This window comes from Mycetomoellerius zeteki, unplaced genomic scaffold (genome assembly GCF_001594055.1).
Source record: "Mycetomoellerius zeteki isolate Tzet28-1 unplaced genomic scaffold, Tzet1.0 scaffold69, whole genome shotgun sequence".
NCBI classification, from domain to species: domain Eukaryota; kingdom Metazoa; phylum Arthropoda; class Insecta; order Hymenoptera; family Formicidae; genus Mycetomoellerius; species Mycetomoellerius zeteki.
In genome coordinates, this window is record NW_017257708.1 from 1,384,475 (window position 1) to 1,401,789 (window position 17,315).

The following is a 17,315-nucleotide window of genomic DNA, read 5'->3' on the forward strand; positions in this document are numbered from 1 at the left end:
CATTTACAATGCACGTCGTAATGCAAGAAAGTGAGATGGACAGTCGCCAGCGTCTAGATCTTAACACAATATTTGCACGCTTAATGTTTTATCGATAGCAAAGCAAATGTGTAAATAACAGCTAATGTTCTATGATGGAAGGAAGAAAGTTTACTTGTTTTTTGACAATGTTATTTTCAACTTTATATGCTCGTTCGACCAAACAAATCTCAAAAGCGGAAAAAGGAGGAAATATAAAACGTTTTACTTTTTTTAGTGCAAAAATACGACTAAAAATAGTCCTGCATGTATTTTATTTACATGGAACATAAAAATATATCGGAATATCTCTACGTTTATCTATACGCGTAACACATATTGATCGTATTTTCAAGATAACAATCAGTCACGTTCTGCAAATCCTCAGAATCAAATGAATTAACTTCATAAAGATTAGATTAACCTATTATATTGTTTAGCACTTGTTTTCTACAAAGATTCAGAATAATTTTTATATCTAAAATTTTAAGAAATGTTTAGAAATATGTGAAGATTCATAATATAAGGGTGTTCCAGAATATTTGGGACTATTTTCATATGCAGATAGGGCGGACTAAACCGAGTCGAAAAATGCTCTACAATTTCCGATTTTTGCAATATATTATAATTAACCATTAGCCGGGCTATATAATGCAGCGATTTTTATTAATTAATAATTTATTAATATTGCAAAAGTTGAAAAGTTGTACGGGACTTTTTGACTCGGTTTACTCCGCTTTATCTGCATATGAAAATAGTTCCAAATATTCTGGGCCATTCTGTGTATGTCGTGTTTTATCTAAATTCGCTTCTTTACTAAAAGAAAAATATTTGCTATTTATGACTATGATGGTAAAATATTTATGATTAGAAGTTCCATTTTTATGGCTATTATTGCTACAATGTTAATAATAATAAACATATAATTCTCTCAAACACGAAAAAATTGTACTATAAATTATAATAATTTTGAATATTAAAATATAAATGATAATCAAAATAAACATTTTTATTCAGTAAATACAATCACAATTACAGTATATATAACTTTCTTAAATTCACTTACTATTTATGTGGTAATAATAATTGAAAAATATATTAAGAAAAAATTAAAGATTTTTAAACAATGTATGTGACTATTATTAATAGCACGATAATTATATTTGCGTGGTTAAAACAAGTATAAATATATAGTTGTCTAAAAAAATTACTATTTATAACTAATTATATATATATGTGTGTATATATTATTGGTTAAATTATTGGTAATTGCAACAATTTTTTTGTCTCAGTGCATTTTTGTCTTTCGTTACTCATTCAAGCAATGAACGTTCGCGACGGACAGAGATAGTCGGCAGCGCTCAAAGAAGAACGCAAGTTCTTTCTAGTGCGGCTGATACTGGCGACGGAGAGGGATGCAGAAATCTCTTGAAGATAACCCGGAGCTATCCGTGGAGGTATCAGATCAGCTATATGGGCTCGGCTTCAAAGTCGGCGCCAGTGCGAGGTCTCTATAAATGCGCGGCATTCGTTCATGCCTTCCAGTCGGTGGGAGGTCAGCCTTTCCGCGGGAACGATACGGCGTGACGATACAACGCAACGCACTTGGAATACATTGCGACGTTTTTCTTTTCCCTTGTTGTTTCCCGTCCTTTCTTCCCGTTGTCTTCTCGTGGTCAGAAACGACCGCGGCTCGATCACCGGTTGCACCACGTGACGGGAAACCGCGACAGGTGCGAGCGAAATTATATGCCGCGGAATGTCTTTTAGTGCAACCGATTTTCCTTTACGCTAAATCGAACATCGGCGCGGAACTTGTGCCGCTTGTTACGCCTTGGACTCCTTAGAATGCCAGTGAGTGTGTGCACATCCCCTCGGCGAAAAAACGTAGTGCGTCGATAATCGGGTGCTGCGCAAATTGCAGCATAAGCTGAATAAAAATATCATCGTTTATCTAAATGTGAGGAATTTGAAATAATTGAACTGGCGTAATAAAAACTAAACAAATCCAATGCGTCGTTATTGGAATTAATATACATAATATATGATACTAAAAATTTTAATAGATTAATGAAAGATACGTATTCTTTTGATTCGATCATTTTAAGGAGTGCTCGGAAACATCAGACGATTTGACAGTTCGGACAGTTCGAATCTTAAGTTAGTTCTTTAATAGTTCGGACTTAAATAGTTCGGACTGAATGTATGTTCGAACTATTTTAACCACTTCAGAGCTGAAAATTCGAAATTATTACATTTCGAACTCAGACATCACAAGTCGTCCTCAGGATCATCCTGAATATGTCCAGGATGGCTTAGGATATTTGTAGGACGATATCAATAAATTAGGAAATTTATTTAACTGCTCTTTTGTTTCTAAGGCATACTATATTTGTTTACTGTCCGAACCGTCCGAACTCTAGACATAACGAATTGACATTTCATACTGATCACTGTTTAAGCTCGAACTGTTCGAACTGTCCAAAGTATTCGAATTAGATGCTCATTTTTTTAGACTTTGAACTATTCGAATAAATCGAATCTTTTGTCTGAGCCCTTCTAAGATTCTTTCTCTTTTTTGAAAAAATTCCAGACGCATGAGTCAGACATAGTAAACAATCGCGATAAAAGCGCATGTCGATAGAAAGTCGATAAATTAGTCAAGAACCACTCGATCGTTATTTTATATAAAGCACTTCTTAAAAAGAAGTGTTTCGTAATCTGCTTGGTATATTTCAATTTACACTTACGATATGCTTATTTTGATTTATTTTTTATTGTATATTTCAATTTACACTTATGATATGCTTATTTTGATTTATGTCGAGTAATCGAACGACCGTCTGAACCGCACAACTTTGAAATTTCATGGATTCCTGAAATCTCAGAAGTCATTATCGATGATTCATAGGTCATAATTCTTCTCGAAGACTATCGGTTATAATTATTCTCGAAACTGATATGGGAGACTAATTTATTTTTAAGTTTTAAGTATTTTAAGAAATATGTCAGGATGAGACGGACAGGAAATATGTGATTACGTGAGTGTCAAGTACACACACAGAACTCTTTGATTAGAAATTGAATGAAAGAAACTGATAAACCGAAAGAATAATAAAGTCTGTTAATTAATGTTGAGACGGACAATTTATCTACAAATATAAATTGATTCGATATAAACTGAATCATATCAGAACGGAATTATGGACTTTTTACAATAATACTTTTAAGAATATTTAAAATATGTCTCTGAAACGTTCTGTCGTGCAACATGCGATATTTGCACAACAGAAATGAAGTTGTAACCGATGGAGTGTTTTAATGCTTGGTTAATGTTTTGACGTCACTGTTGAAAGCAGCAGGTGGTTAAGAAGTGAACTCATGTAGGACTCCGCTAAACATATACGCGCGCGTTTTCTGTACGTACGACTGGAGCTCGTGTGTAATCGGATCTGTCGCAAACACATCGCGAGCATGGTAATATCTGCTCGTACTACTCCTTTGCGCGGCCAAATGTTTACATTTGTAAAACGAATTTAAAAATAGACTCAAACAGACTTGTAGTCAAACAGCCGCGGCTGTACTGTTCAACAACGTATATCATAAATCAATATTCGACTTGAACGATTCCGCGCGGCCATCGAATAATCCGCTCACGTCGGAGAAATTATCAAATGCAATATAAATTAAAAATTACGTCACATTAATCATATACCCAGAAAACAAGCTGACGTTATTCGTTATTATTTTGACGTCAAAATATCAAAGACTTCATTTTGACATTAAAATGACGATAAACAACGTCAGTTTATTTCCTATCAACACTAAAATTATAAGAGGAAAAATAATTATTATTTCTATCATAAATTATTATTTTTCTGTCATAAATTAGAGATTACGTTTTTAGGCGAAAAGCTGTTTTTTTGAAACTTGCGCGTCGAGCAAAGATTGAAAATGCTTGATATCGTAGCGATATTACTGGATCCTTTTCTACTTATCGGACTCGTCCTCGGTAGCCTATACTTTTATCTCACAGCTACCTTTGACTTTTGGAAATGTCGCGGTGTACCGTTCAAAAAGCCGACTGTGCTCGTCGGAAATTTTGGTTCCCTGCTCCTGTTTCGAACGTCGCAACCGGAAGGCGTGAAAGAGATGTATCAGTGGTTCAAGGATGAAAGGTTCTTTGGCGCGTTTCGAGTAAGATCGCCCGTGCTGATTCTACGTGATCCCGATCTAGTGAAGAGCGTGTGCGTCAAGGATTTCGCTTACTTCCTGAATCGTGGGATACCGATCAATAGCGATCAGGTATACGCGACTATTAATATACGCAAAGAACAATTTTGCTGAAGTATCCAAAAATTTAGGTATCCCGAGTCGAAATTTTGCTCCTACTTTGAACCTTAGTTTTAGGACGTATGTAGACTCTAGAGATTTATAGGTTCTAATCTAATGAATTGAGCTCCTACGTTTGAACCTGTAAATGGCAGTCATTGCAAGATTTCCTATTTTCAAGTTCAAAAGAAGTTTTCTAAATAGAAGCTGTAGATTAAGTAATATTAAAAGAGGCCCTATTTGATTGTACAAGTATCAAAACAGGTTTATAAGGTTTAATTAAGATTGAAAGAGATTCAAAGTAGGACTAAAATTTTGACTCGCGGGTAGAGTATACTCTATAAAGCGGAGTAATTTGGATAGGTTAAGAGACATTTTCAAATTGTGTAAAAGATTGAGATCGTATAGTGTATTCAGTCAAATATACAAAGCATACATTATTGCACCAAAAATGAAATAAAAATAATTTTGTTTGCTTTTCAAAATAATTGTTTAAGAATCTCAAGCATGATGAACAATGCTACAAAAAGTTTTGACATTCTAGCAACTAGTTTAAGCGTATCCTACATAATTATTTTGATGGTCTAACATAATTATTTTCAGATCTTTACCTAGCTAAGTTTTTAGATACTTCAACAAAACTATCTATTCCGTGGGGGGAGATTTTCTTTCCTGTCTAATTAGATATTTCTTAAAATACTGATAGTGAAAACTCTGTTAATGAACTTTAAATCTTATCGTGTACGCGTCAGGATCCGCTCTCCGGCCATCTATTCAATCTCGAAGGGCGCAAGTGGAAGGGTCTCAGGTCGAAATTAACGCCCGCGTTCTCGTCGGGCAAGCTGAAGCGGATGTTCTACCTACTGGTGGAATGCTGCGAAGAGTTGCAGCGGCTTATCAATGAGGCAAGCAGCTTCGGTGACCAAACGGTCGAGGTACGGGAACTGGCCGCGAAATTCATCATTGACGTCATCGGCAGCTGTGCCTTCGGCATACAGATAAACGCGCTCACCGACGAAGAATCCGAATTTCACAGAGCGGTGAAGAAGCTCTCGAAGCCGAGTTACAAGGCCACTCTCTGGAGGATGCTACGAACGGCCATGCCGAGGCTGTACAAGCTGATGGGTGTGCAGCTCGTCGATCCGAGCGTTACCCAGTTTTTCACGCATGTCGTATCACAAATGATCAGCCAAAGAGAGAGTAACGGCACGACCAGACACGATTTCATGGACCTATTAATCGAGTTGAAAAACAAGGGTACTCTGGAGAGCGAAGCCACTAATCTAAGAATCTGCAGCGATGAAGACGCCCAAGTGGCGAAGGAAATCGGTGAGCCAAATTGCAATATCGTGCAAAATAGGCAACGTCGTTTTATTCATATAGGCTAAAGAAATTTGTTATTTATAGAATTAGATGAGAACACTATCGCGGCACAAGCGTTCGGTTTCTTTGCCGCCGGTTACGAAACGTCATCGAACACGATCGCGTTTTGCCTCTACGAACTAGCCTTGAACCAAGAAATCCAAGATAAGACCAGGCGAGAGGTACACAATGCTATAGGAGATGGAAAATTAACTTACGACGCGATTCAGGAAATGAAGTATCTCGACATGGTAATATTAGGTACGGATCCGTTAGTATCATTGATGAAAATTCCAAAAATGAAAAATTTCTCCGGATGTAATCTTTTTATCGCGAGCAACGCTGAAATTCGAATCTCACTCGTTTATGATAAAATCATCATGACGTAATGAACATAAAATAGAGACCGTTTATTTTTAATAAATAAAGTAAATTATTAAGAAGTGAACCCGTGTGAATGCAAATATCTGCATACGTGTTTTGTGTCATACGTACGAACGGAGTTCACATGTAATCAGATATATCTGTCGCAAACACAGCGCGAATGTGAGCACCGTTTATTTTAAATCGACACCGCTTATCTTTCAAATATGTTTTAGGCAATTCTCAGATTTTCGTTGTCGGAACGAGCAATCTGTTAAAGTCTACATTTTTTTAATTAATTATTTTTTTCTGTAGATGATTGTGAATGATATCACAATATAAATTGCAAATTGCAAATTAAACAAACAGTTAATCCAGAATTCATAATTCGCTGACTCAACGCGCGTTGGAAATAATCTGGAAATGCTAGAATTGTAAATTATGTAGAGACTCTCAGGAAGTATCCGCCAGCTCCACTGTTCGCTCGAAGATGCGAGTACAAGTACCGGATACCGGACAGCAATGTGGAGCTGCCGGCTGGCTTGCGGGTCGTCATACCGATTTATGGCCTCCATCATGACCCAAATTACTATCCCGATCCGGCAAGATTTGATCCCGAGAGATTCACGGAGGAGAATAAACGCACGAGACACCCTTACACGTATCTTCCATTCGGAGAAGGACCACGAAATTGCATAGGTATTGACTCTTACACTCAGTGAAATAATATCAGCAACTAGAAAATTGAAGAGAAATCTTGGGAGAAATACTTCAACTGTGTATTATGAAGATAAGGAAATTATGAATAATTGATATAGACTGCAGAGAGAGATAGTAGTATTATTCATTTATAGATAAATTATTATCAGTAACTAAAAAATTGAGGAGAAATTCCTCAACTATTTATTATGAAGATAAGAAAAATATAAATAATTTATATGAAAGAAAAATGTAGCATTATCCATTTATGGATAACTATTATTAATTAGTATAATGGCATTATAATATAAATTAATTACTATCATTATCATAATATGAATCATTATAATATAAATTATCCAGACAATAAAAAGTCCAAAATCGAAACATAAAATCTCTTTTAGACGTCTTTAAGACGTCTTATGTCTTGTGTCTTTTTGGACGTGCGTGTTGTGTGTGTCTAGGTAATTACTATATTAATTAATAATTATTTCCTTATACTTGCAATATACTGTTAATCAATTATACTTATAAATGTAATGTTATTCAATATAAAGAAAATTGTTCGATACCGTTTATCTTTCAAACATGTTTAGGCAGTTCTCAGATTTTCAGATAAACAGTCCATTAAAGTTTTTTAATTACTTATTTTTTCTGTTGGTGATTGTGAACAATATCATAATATAATTTTATTGCAAATAGAAAATTAAACAAATGGTCAATCCGGAATTTATAATCCGCTGACTCAACACACGATATTACGTCATATGCCTACGTCGTTCTTTTGAACCAAAAAAAAAGCTTATTCGCTGATTAGCGCTTGAAAATTATGACAGAATTATTCGCGATAAAAAATAATATCTATAAGATTTACAAATAATGCCATGTAATCCCGCTCAATCGTCTTATCGATTCTTCTTATCACAAATCTTTCCTTATCTCTATTGGTTGTATTTCATGCAAAAGTATGCTAACGTTGTTGAATCTCATTCAACCAATGTTCCACGTTATCTCCGATCGTTAATTCAACTAATAATCGACGGACGACAGATTGCATATTAAAGTATTACGTTGCGTGCAAACTTTATCGTTCAAATAACTCACTTAGTAATTATTAGCTCAAGAGACCGAAACGCATCGCTCGCTTGAGCGTGCAAATTTATGCGGCCCAAAGGACGATGACCTTGATAATATACTGTATGCGTGTTTTGTGCAAAAGTCTACGTCCCGATTTGATAAGCTTGTCTCAAACTCATCGTAAAGTCAGCAATTAAATAATCAACGCGTCGTAATCACGGCCCATTACAACGATTTCGTAACTTTCCAGGCATGCGGTTCGCGTTGCTGCAAATCAAGATGGGAATAATAGCGTTCCTCAAGGATCATCGGGTTGAGATATGCGACAAGTCACCGGTGCCGATCAAGTTCAGCAGACGGAGTCTTGTGACCGCGAGCGAGGCGGGATATTGGCTTACCATTACCTCATCTTCCTAAATACGGATTGTATATTTATAAGAGTATTTTTTTTCTTCAAGAGACTAGTAGGTAAAAATACATGAAGTACATAAATTTTATCTACACATAAAGTATATAAAATTACTGCGATAATGTACTTATCCGTGACGAAGAAATAGAAATTGTTTGTTACTGTTAAATATTTAACTTTTTATGAATGTATCAACATGAATAATCTTCTCATTCTCGGACAAAGCTAGAGAGTCATTTGTATTTCAACAACAGTTTAGACTTAGTGGTTCTAAATTGTTTTACAATTAGGGTCATATTTACAAAAGGAACGTTTTGTTTGATATTCGATGACGATATTTTTATTTAAAGGATGTATAAAATATTATCTCTATTTAATTTAATAAATTAAGAAAGAGAACAATAAAACTGAAGTATATGGAATGTCGAGGTATCAGAAATATGCTACATGAGTAGTTATGTTAAAAAGCCACGTAGACTTAAAAGATACGTATGACAGTAATGATCTTAATTCAAAGCCATTTGGACGAGTTGAACCTTCCAGAGATGACAAAAGAAACTATAAAGAGGATTTGATACGAACACTTATTTGTCACATTTGAACACATGTGTCCGCGTTTGAAAATTATGACGTTTGCGTTACTCGTAGATAAATGGAACGCAATATTAATGTATCTAACAAAGTAGAGGCTATTAGATTTTATTGAGATTGGCAAAATCTCTTCTTCAGAAGAATAGAACATCAGAGAACATGTCCGAATTATCGGAAATCATTGTATTTCTCACCGATCGATGTCGTACAATCAAGATTTTCGATCGACAAAGTCGGATGAAGACAATCGAGAAGCAGTCGAGTTGAAATACGAAAAGAAACGAGTGAATAATGATTGGTTTTCCATTACAACTAAATGTAAGATTTGTGAGGGAGGTTATCCAGTTTTCAAATGCAAAAAAGAGAATCAGTTTGTCTACTTATTATGTTTATTATAATAATGTAAGCAGAAAATACAAAAATTAGCTGAAAGATGTAAGAAGGTTGTAAAAGACGAGAGCAAATCGATTTAAATTTATTCTTTTTTTTTCTATATTTTTATTCAGAAATAAAAAAAATATCATATGGAATGACTTCATATTCTAAAATACTTTAAATAGATAAAAATAATATGGCTTTACTATAATTACGAAAACATTAAGTTGTTATCAGCGGCCCTCATTTCTATGTACTTATATTCGGTTAGAAATAATTGGTCGAATTGACATCGATGGACCAAGGCCATCGACGTCGATCAATATCGATTCAACTAATTATTTCAAGGGGGGTACAAGCAGAACACGAGTCATCATGACATCAAAATGACGTCAAAACTACAAGTCACTTAATCAATTATGATCCAGTTTAATATTATTTTAACGTTATCGTGACTTATCCTACTTAGGTAGCATTCATATCAAAGATATACCTTATATTAGATTTTAGTGACTCGCTTTTAACCTTCCACGAAGGGCACTGTGTGAATATGTGTGTACTTTACTTTTGTAACTGTAAAATATATTCATATAAATGCGGCGTTTCGAAATAAATAAAGTACCACGCTGTTCAAACAAATTTTACGTATCGTGCATTGCTCCATCGATGTTGAATAATTTTTTATTTAAACATAAATTGATAATAAGTATGTTCAATATGTTAAACATTTCAATCTTCTGTCAGGTCATCCTCAGTGTTTACAAAATTTCTAAAAATTAGAAGCAATAAATTAAATTTCTGTAACGGCTGGATATAAATAATTCTATTATATTACGCAAAAAAATAAATTTCTGTAATGGTTGGGTACACATAATTCTATAATAATTACTCTAATACTGATGGTGATGATTTTTCGTTCTTACAGTAACAATGTAGTCCCTACTCTCTTGTAATTAAAAAAAAAACGTTCCTTGTGTTAAGTCGTCGCAATAGTAGTCCATGTTAAAAAAATTGAAATAATCGCACTGAGAGTATAAGTACATATTCTCAGACGAGAAGGCGTAACCAAAATATAAGTCCAAAAATAAAAAATTCATGAAAGTGATATGCGATCAGAGTCAAAATGTTCTTGAAACTTGTTCAGTCGGGAACTAACGATATTATAATTTTTTATTTATTTCTATTATTCTTTGAACGGTGACTTATCCGTGCGAGAGCGCCGACTTTATGAATCACCCGGTATAAACAAACAAAGTCGCATAAGCATTATAGCAGCGGCGCGCAGCTACGCGCTTCCATATACGAGCGGAGCCGCCGGGGACAGTTTATCGTGACGCGGAGACGCGTGTACGGTAAGCGGAACTCCTAACTGGTCGCGAGCCTACGCGCTCCATAAATTGAATCGAATAAGGCTCGCGCGATCAACGCGAGGAGCGCGGGTCCGTTGATCGTCGGCGAAGCCACTTCCTTGACGCGCCGTAATAGCGGCGCGTCGCCCGCGGCTGCAGTGCCGTCTCGCGCGTTGACGTCGTTGACCACCGTAACAGTATAACGTACATACACTCGAGCGAGTCGAGTCGGTGCGCCGGTTGCTGTCGGACGCCCGTTAGAGGTTTCGGCGAGCTCGGAGCGAGGCTCGGAAGGGAGTTCGACGAAAACCGCGCCGGAACCCAGGACGGACGGGAGCGGAGCGCCGGACGAAAACGTTACTTTCCTAAGCGCGTCACGGCGCGTTGCGTCGGCGGATCGCCTCGTTTAATCGCGAGGAAGCGAGACGGAGGGTTCGAGAGAACGAGAGACACGGAAGCACGAGCACCTGTCAGCTGAGAAACGTGCCTGTTCGGGGAATAATGTTACGGTGAGCAGCCGGCGGATTCATCAAGTCGCTCCGAAGTCCGCCAGTAACCGTCGCGCGGCTGATAACGCGGCCCTTTAAACGCACACGCCGCGCAGCTCCGGATTCCTCCTCTCTTCGTTATTATTGCTCCTTTCCTTCTTTCCCCCGTTGTTTATCGATACACGCGCGTTGCGTTGCCCGCTCCGGCTTGCTCCGGAGTCTGGCGGCCAGTAGCGCACGCGTCGGCCGTCGCTACGTGTCACCGTGTCCGCGAAAGTCGAGAAATCCGTCCGACGCGGTGACGTTTTCAGGGTGACACGGAGCGACGCGAGATGCACGACAGTCGATAGACACTCCCGCGAGGGACGCCGTCCTCGAAGCCGAGAACGATTCATTTGGACTCACTCGCCTCGCCGTACGAGCGGAGATCTCCGCTCCAGCTGCTGTTCCGTCGCTGACTCCGTTCCGTATAGGTTAGAACGTGTGATTTATGACACGCTGTAGCCGCTCCTAATTCGGCTGTTACTCGGGACGAATCGTAGGTCGTAGGGAAATATATTGTTGGCGTAATAACAATAAATGTTCGAATCTCATTTTAGATGTCACACTACAGTAAAAATACCTGCGACCAAAGGACTGCGGTGATCGATCATGAAAGGAAGTATCAGGAGGATTTGGAGCAGGCCAAGGCTCTCAGTTTGGAGACCTTGGCTCTAGAAAAATACAGATTGGAGAAGTTGCGATTGGAACTTAGTAACGTGCAGCAGGCGTGCCTCGCTCAAAACAATGCGTGCAATACGAATAGCGTGTCAGAGACAGACAGCTTGCAAGGAGAAAGGTTTATATTTTAACACTGGACATTTTTCATTTTCATCAATTGATTTTAACTTTACAATTAATTATAATTTTATAATATGTAAAATTTGATATAATATATTGATTACAATTGATTATAATTTCATATAATATATATAATAATTGGATATAATTTAATAATCTTTAACTCGCGATAGAAGATAAACTTACTGTTTACAATGGTACTTAAGTAATTTATGCATTATATGTACAGGTCTCAATGCAGAAGTCGACCAAGACCTGGATGCATTAACACAAATCAAAAAAGTGCTGCAATATTAGCTCCACCACCCCCAATACCGTGTAGAAGAAATTCGACAACTGCCGCGTCAAGTCAAGATTCTACTGATCTAATCAATTTTACAAGCCCTGTAAAGCAGGATAATCTGGCTGAATATTGTTCAACTCCACCTCCACCACCGCCGTAAATATATATTTCTGTTATAAATATGTCTAGTTGAGAGAGACAAGGCAATTTTTTTAAAGAACTTATTTGCATTTATATAAACATGTTTTTATAATTATTTTCAAAATTATATAACAATTATATTAATTTTATTTTGATTTTGAAGTAAATCATGAAGCTTTTATATTAGCAATTTTTTAATAATTTAAAAATCTGATAAATTATGTTTTTTTTATGAATCATAATTTTTATCTTTACTTGAAAGATTGTAGCTATTAAAAATGATTTGTTACAGAAAAGCACCGATAGAACCTAAATGGGATACCCATCCGTCATTATTGAAGAAACAATCAAGAGTATCTCGAAGCAACAGCTCAGTTGGCGCATATCAGTCTAGGGATTTTAGGTATCACTCCCTTTCCCCAGGCCCGCGATCTTCCACAGCACCATGTACACCAGGAACACCGGGAATCAGTCCTATCATGTCAAGAGCTAGTAGCGTTAGCAATAATGTACCTGATATTGCACCACAGGTAATACAGATTTCTATAGAATTCTCCTTGTTCTGAAATGAATATTCTAAATTCTCTCTCTTTCTCTCTCTCTCTCTCAAAATTATTTTTTTTTATTTATTTGTAAGGGGGATTAATACAGAGCAGTCTGTTAAAACACACTTTTCTTTACAGCCTGCATGGAAATCTGTTATCTTTAAGCATTTTTTCTTCTCGCAGGTATATCATATCTGAAGATTTGGAAGATGCTCATTTTCTTCTTTTTATTTAGCATAATAATTTTTAATATTAAAAATAAATTATGTATATATTTATTTATTTATTGTTGTCTCTTAACCTTTAGACGGCGGGTTTATTTTCAGATTCTTACAGACCTTTACTTTGAAAAAAAGATTTGTTATGATTCATTGCGTTCCTTGCCTCAAAATATGACATTGTTTCAATGTTTCTATAGTGGCATTACCGTCCTGTAAAGGTTAATGAAGCAAAATGATTTGAAATATTTAATATATATTCTATTGCTAGTTTTTACTAATTCTTTAAGAAAAAATTTTTATTAATTAATGACGAAACATTCAGAGAACATTGTCTTGAATATATTTTTACATTTTTTTTTTAGATTCCTCCATTGCCTATAAATTATAGACCAACTGTTGCACCTGCCATATGTGCTCCATTTTGTATGGATGATGAACAGTTAAATGTTTTAAAAGTGATAGAGAAAAAGCCAAATAGCAATCTTATAGATTTGAATAGTTTCGAGCAAACAGAGGACAAAACCAATGTACGAGTTAGTGTATTGGAAGCATTCGATCCATTACTTATTAAGACTGACAATGGAAATAATTCTGTGCAAGAACATAAAGATGGTAAAAATTAAATCTCATCTTCTCTAAATTATTAATATAACATGAAATAAATGTACAAAAATAATAGTGTAAAATAATATAGCCAAATTTAAAACTCAAACACATGACCGAAAATACAAGTACATTCTATTATTCTGACATTATCATTGAATAATTCTTGCAGATTCGCAATCGCAAATTAGTGGCAGTGTGTATGATCCATTCGATCCATTTGATTATATGTATAGCACAAATGAAAGTGTTAACTCGGATCCGGTTTATGCCGCTGTGGAGAAATCTGCAAAATCACCAGCTGTGTCGCCAGCTGCACCACCTCCACTGCCTCCTCGAAATTCGTCTGCATGGAATACCATAGAGAGACGAAGAACCTCTTTAGATCGTCGAGTAAGTCCCGAAAAAATTTGTCCAGCTTTTGATAAAATAGTTGCACTTTTTAATATTATTTTCAGCAGAAGCGTCAAACACGATTGTATGAAAATGTAACAGTCATTAAAACTAGATCATCTCTGCATGATTGTGATCTGAAGGCGTTTCACAACATGATAAAGTCTATACGAAGTTAGTAAAGAACGCTCTTTTCTTATGGTATACTAATACACTTTTTGCTGTGCTCATAACTTGGTTCAATTTTAGGCGAGTTTCCATTTAATAATCCTAGTACAAATATTGGATACGTTGTTAGCCCAATAATGGAGAATCTATATCCAGACGGTACAAGTATAAAATTAGTAGTTCATCCACAATTACCTAGTAACGATAAAGATCCTGCACCATCTATTACTTTCACTTGTAATGGTAAGTTAAAAAGAAAATTTATTTTCAAAATAAGATTGCTTTCCCTCTTTTTGCATTAAAATTATATTAAACATTATGTTTCAGTGAATTGCAGTGTCGAACATGTTATCTTGAATGTTGCCTGTTCCTTGGATGATGAAGATACAGTAAATGTAGAAAAGTATTGTTTAAGAGTATGGGGATTAGCTGAATACCTAGCACCCAACACAACCTTAGCACAATACGAATACATACATTTGTGTATTAAATTAGAAAAAGATATCGAGTTAGCTATAATGAGCAGGGCACAAATTAAACAATCCATTGCTCGAACGGTTAGTATGATGAATATGTTATACAAGTATTATTACAATGTATCATAAGCAGACTATTTGAATCGTTATTCTACTTTTTCTTTTTTAGTTGCAAGATGATAATTGTGATCAGTCTCTAAAATTAGAAGATATTCTACCAAATGAACCATCACAGCCTATTTCATATGATACATTACTTATTTTACTAGGTATATATATTCACATATATACATATATAAGAAAGAATTTTTATTAAAAGATGATATATTTACAATGTACATTTTATTATGTTATTTATTGTAGAGACAGTAGAAAAAGAAATGGAACGCGTAGAAACTGCAGCATTACAATTGGCAACCACAAATCAAGGTACTACCTTATTACCTCAACTTCAACCGCACGGTGTAGTACAAGCAGTTAAAGCAGTATGTGCCTTAATGGGAAACATTGAAACATTTGAAATTACGGAGGCTGTTGACAATTTCGTAAATGCTTGCTGTCAATTTCTGCCGCAAGTTCATACAGCTAATATAGAGTGTAAAAAGCCGGAGATTATACATGAAGATGGCGATTATGCTGTGGTTACTTTGAGAAAAAAGTTCCCCGATGTGATTGCCTCTCATTGTCATAAAATTCGCGATGCTATTCAAGAACTCGTCGAAACATATTGTCATGCATTTAAGGTCGACTTTCAATTAAATAGCAAGGGAGAATTTCCGACTAGTAAGAAGTTACACTAATTTTGTAACACAATATATTTTATATAAGATAAAATTATGATATAATCATGATATACTTTCTTTTAATAGATACACTGATTGCGACAGAAGTAATCGATACAATTTTGGTGCGTGTTGGAGCTCTGCATAGGCTACCAACCACATGGAAACATGACGATTATATAGTGGCAGCTCAAATTTTTCATGGAACCAGACCTGTAGGAAATCCAGTTTTGTCGGAACCAATGACGGTTAGCACGAATTTTTATCCAAGAATTTTATTTAATTCATGGTAAGTACGAGGATGCACTTACAATGATTGAAAATTCCAAATATAGATTTAATAAAAATTATACAAATTATAAGGTTGGAATTTCGTGGAATAAGTGTGTGTCAAGTGCCACGGGAAGCGAGACTTGTGTTAGTTCTTTATGGACGCACGCTGCAGCCTGCGGAGCACGAATCTAACTCATCTGCGGAGAACGCAATGCAGAAAGAAGAACTTGGATGGGGTGCTATACAATTCTTCGATTATGACGGGTAAATGACGCGTCTGTCACAAATTATTCTTTACATTCAGCTTTTTATCTTTGAAACTTTTATAATCACCTTGTGTTTTTTGTTGCTTCATACATATGCCTTTATGTATCTTCATTTTAATTCTAGCGTTATGAGCCAAGGAAGTTTTTTTCTATCCCTTTGGCCAGCTATCGCAGACAAACGATTAGGTCCAGCGCCAGCGCCTGGAATTCACCCCCGTGGCGATACTCATCCCATTGTAGGATTAGAATTACCCGATTACGGGGGAAAGGTTTTATTCCCCAATTCTTCGGAATTGCGAGATTATGACGTGGAATCGTTAGATTTTAATTCGTTGGATCAAAATACGCAAGAGCTATTAATAGACATTACACAGCAAGATACATTTTCGAGGTATGTTGTAATTATGTGATTGAAAGTATAAGTTTAAATTTTCAAAATGGTATTTTTTAAAAGCTGATTTCTATTTCCAGACCGCCTATCGATGAAAGGGAAATTTTATGGGAGAAAAGGCATTATTTACACGATAGACCTGAAGCTTTACCAAAAGTATTACTAGCTGCACACAGTTGGGATTGGGCTTGTCTACCGGATTTACACGCGTCGCTTAGAATTTGGAGTCCACTGCCTCCAGTACAAGCATTACAATTACTTTTACCATGGTATGTACTACTTATCGATTATTTCTTTATTATAGCTTCTGAAAAATCGTTTTGTAGAACATCGTATTTTCAATTTCTTATAGCTTCCCAGATATGAAAGTTAGAGAGATGGCAGTTGACTGGATTCGCGAATTAAGTAATGATGAATTGGTCGATTATCTACCGCAACTACTTCAAGCAATAAAACATGAGACATATGAAGCATCACCTCTAACTCGATTTTTATTAGAACGTGCCTTACTTTCACCAAGAGTGGCTCATTATATTTACTGGTTGTTAAATCAAGCTCTGCCGGGACAAAGTCCCCAGGTACAGGTTGGGTGATCAGCATTGGTGACGTTATTAAATACTTACGCATTTGCATCAAATGCTTACTGTATGGCTTGTAAATGAAAAATCACTTTTTTATATTACTGTATAATTAAGGTTTATCTGCAGCCGAGTTGCACATTTCGACGGAATTCGATCGATTTTGCCTATTATCATCTCCCAAACTCTTTTTGTTTCATGGCATTTAAACCGTGCGCGGAGACATAAAAATGATATTAGCCATAACTCATACAAGGCACTATAGGGCTAGAGAGAGAGAGAGAGAGAGAGA

General features: G+C 36.0%; 2 protein-coding genes across 9 annotated transcripts in view; both read left to right on the top strand.

Annotated features, from left to right (window-relative positions):
- The first annotated feature begins 1,504 nt into the window (after nt 1-1,504).
- LOC108728999 (probable cytochrome P450 6a13) lies at nt 1,505-8,333 on the top strand. Of its 2 annotated transcripts, XM_018457887.1 has the most exons (6): nt 1,962-1,978; nt 3,926-4,323; nt 5,103-5,679; nt 5,758-5,973; nt 6,523-6,774; nt 8,102-8,333. In XM_018457887.1, exons 2-6 carry the CDS (start codon nt 3,973-3,975, stop codon nt 8,266-8,268), a joined length of 1,563 nt encoding a protein of 520 aa, XP_018313389.1. In that variant the 5' UTR covers nt 1,962-1,978; nt 3,926-3,972; the 3' UTR covers nt 8,269-8,333. The 2 variants fall into 2 exon arrangements, with proteins under 2 accessions (XP_018313390.1, XP_018313389.1); XM_018457888.1 differs by lacking the exons at nt 1,962-1,978; nt 3,926-4,323 and adding an exon at nt 1,505-1,751.
- Nucleotides 8,334-10,816: 2,483 nt separating this feature from the next.
- Nucleotides 10,817-17,315, top strand: part of Pi3K68D (phosphatidylinositol-4-phosphate 3-kinase catalytic subunit Pi3K68D) — a 13,761-nt gene continuing 7,262 nt past the window's right edge. For 2 of the 7 annotated variants that reach the window (XM_018457879.1, XM_018457885.1), the window contains exons 1-16: nt 10,817-11,536; nt 11,663-11,901; nt 12,133-12,342; nt 12,620-12,857; nt 13,456-13,705; nt 13,869-14,089; nt 14,155-14,263; nt 14,339-14,500; nt 14,585-14,814; nt 14,903-15,002; nt 15,097-15,516; nt 15,603-15,804; nt 15,879-16,052; nt 16,179-16,445; nt 16,526-16,714; nt 16,798-17,029. In XM_018457879.1, coding sequence (XP_018313381.1) covers nt 11,663-11,901; nt 12,133-12,342; nt 12,620-12,857; nt 13,456-13,705; nt 13,869-14,089; nt 14,155-14,263; nt 14,339-14,500; nt 14,585-14,814; nt 14,903-15,002; nt 15,097-15,516; nt 15,603-15,804; nt 15,879-16,052; nt 16,179-16,445; nt 16,526-16,714; nt 16,798-17,029 — 3,243 coding nt within the window. In that variant the 5' untranslated portion in view covers nt 10,817-11,536. The remainder of the gene's footprint in view (nt 11,537-11,662; nt 11,902-12,132; nt 12,343-12,619; nt 12,858-13,455; nt 13,706-13,868; nt 14,090-14,154; nt 14,264-14,338; nt 14,501-14,584; nt 14,815-14,902; nt 15,003-15,096; nt 15,517-15,602; nt 15,805-15,878; nt 16,053-16,178; nt 16,446-16,525; nt 16,715-16,797; nt 17,030-17,315) is intronic. The other 5 variants (XM_018457880.1, XM_018457883.1, XM_018457882.1 and 2 more) reach the window with 5 other exon arrangements.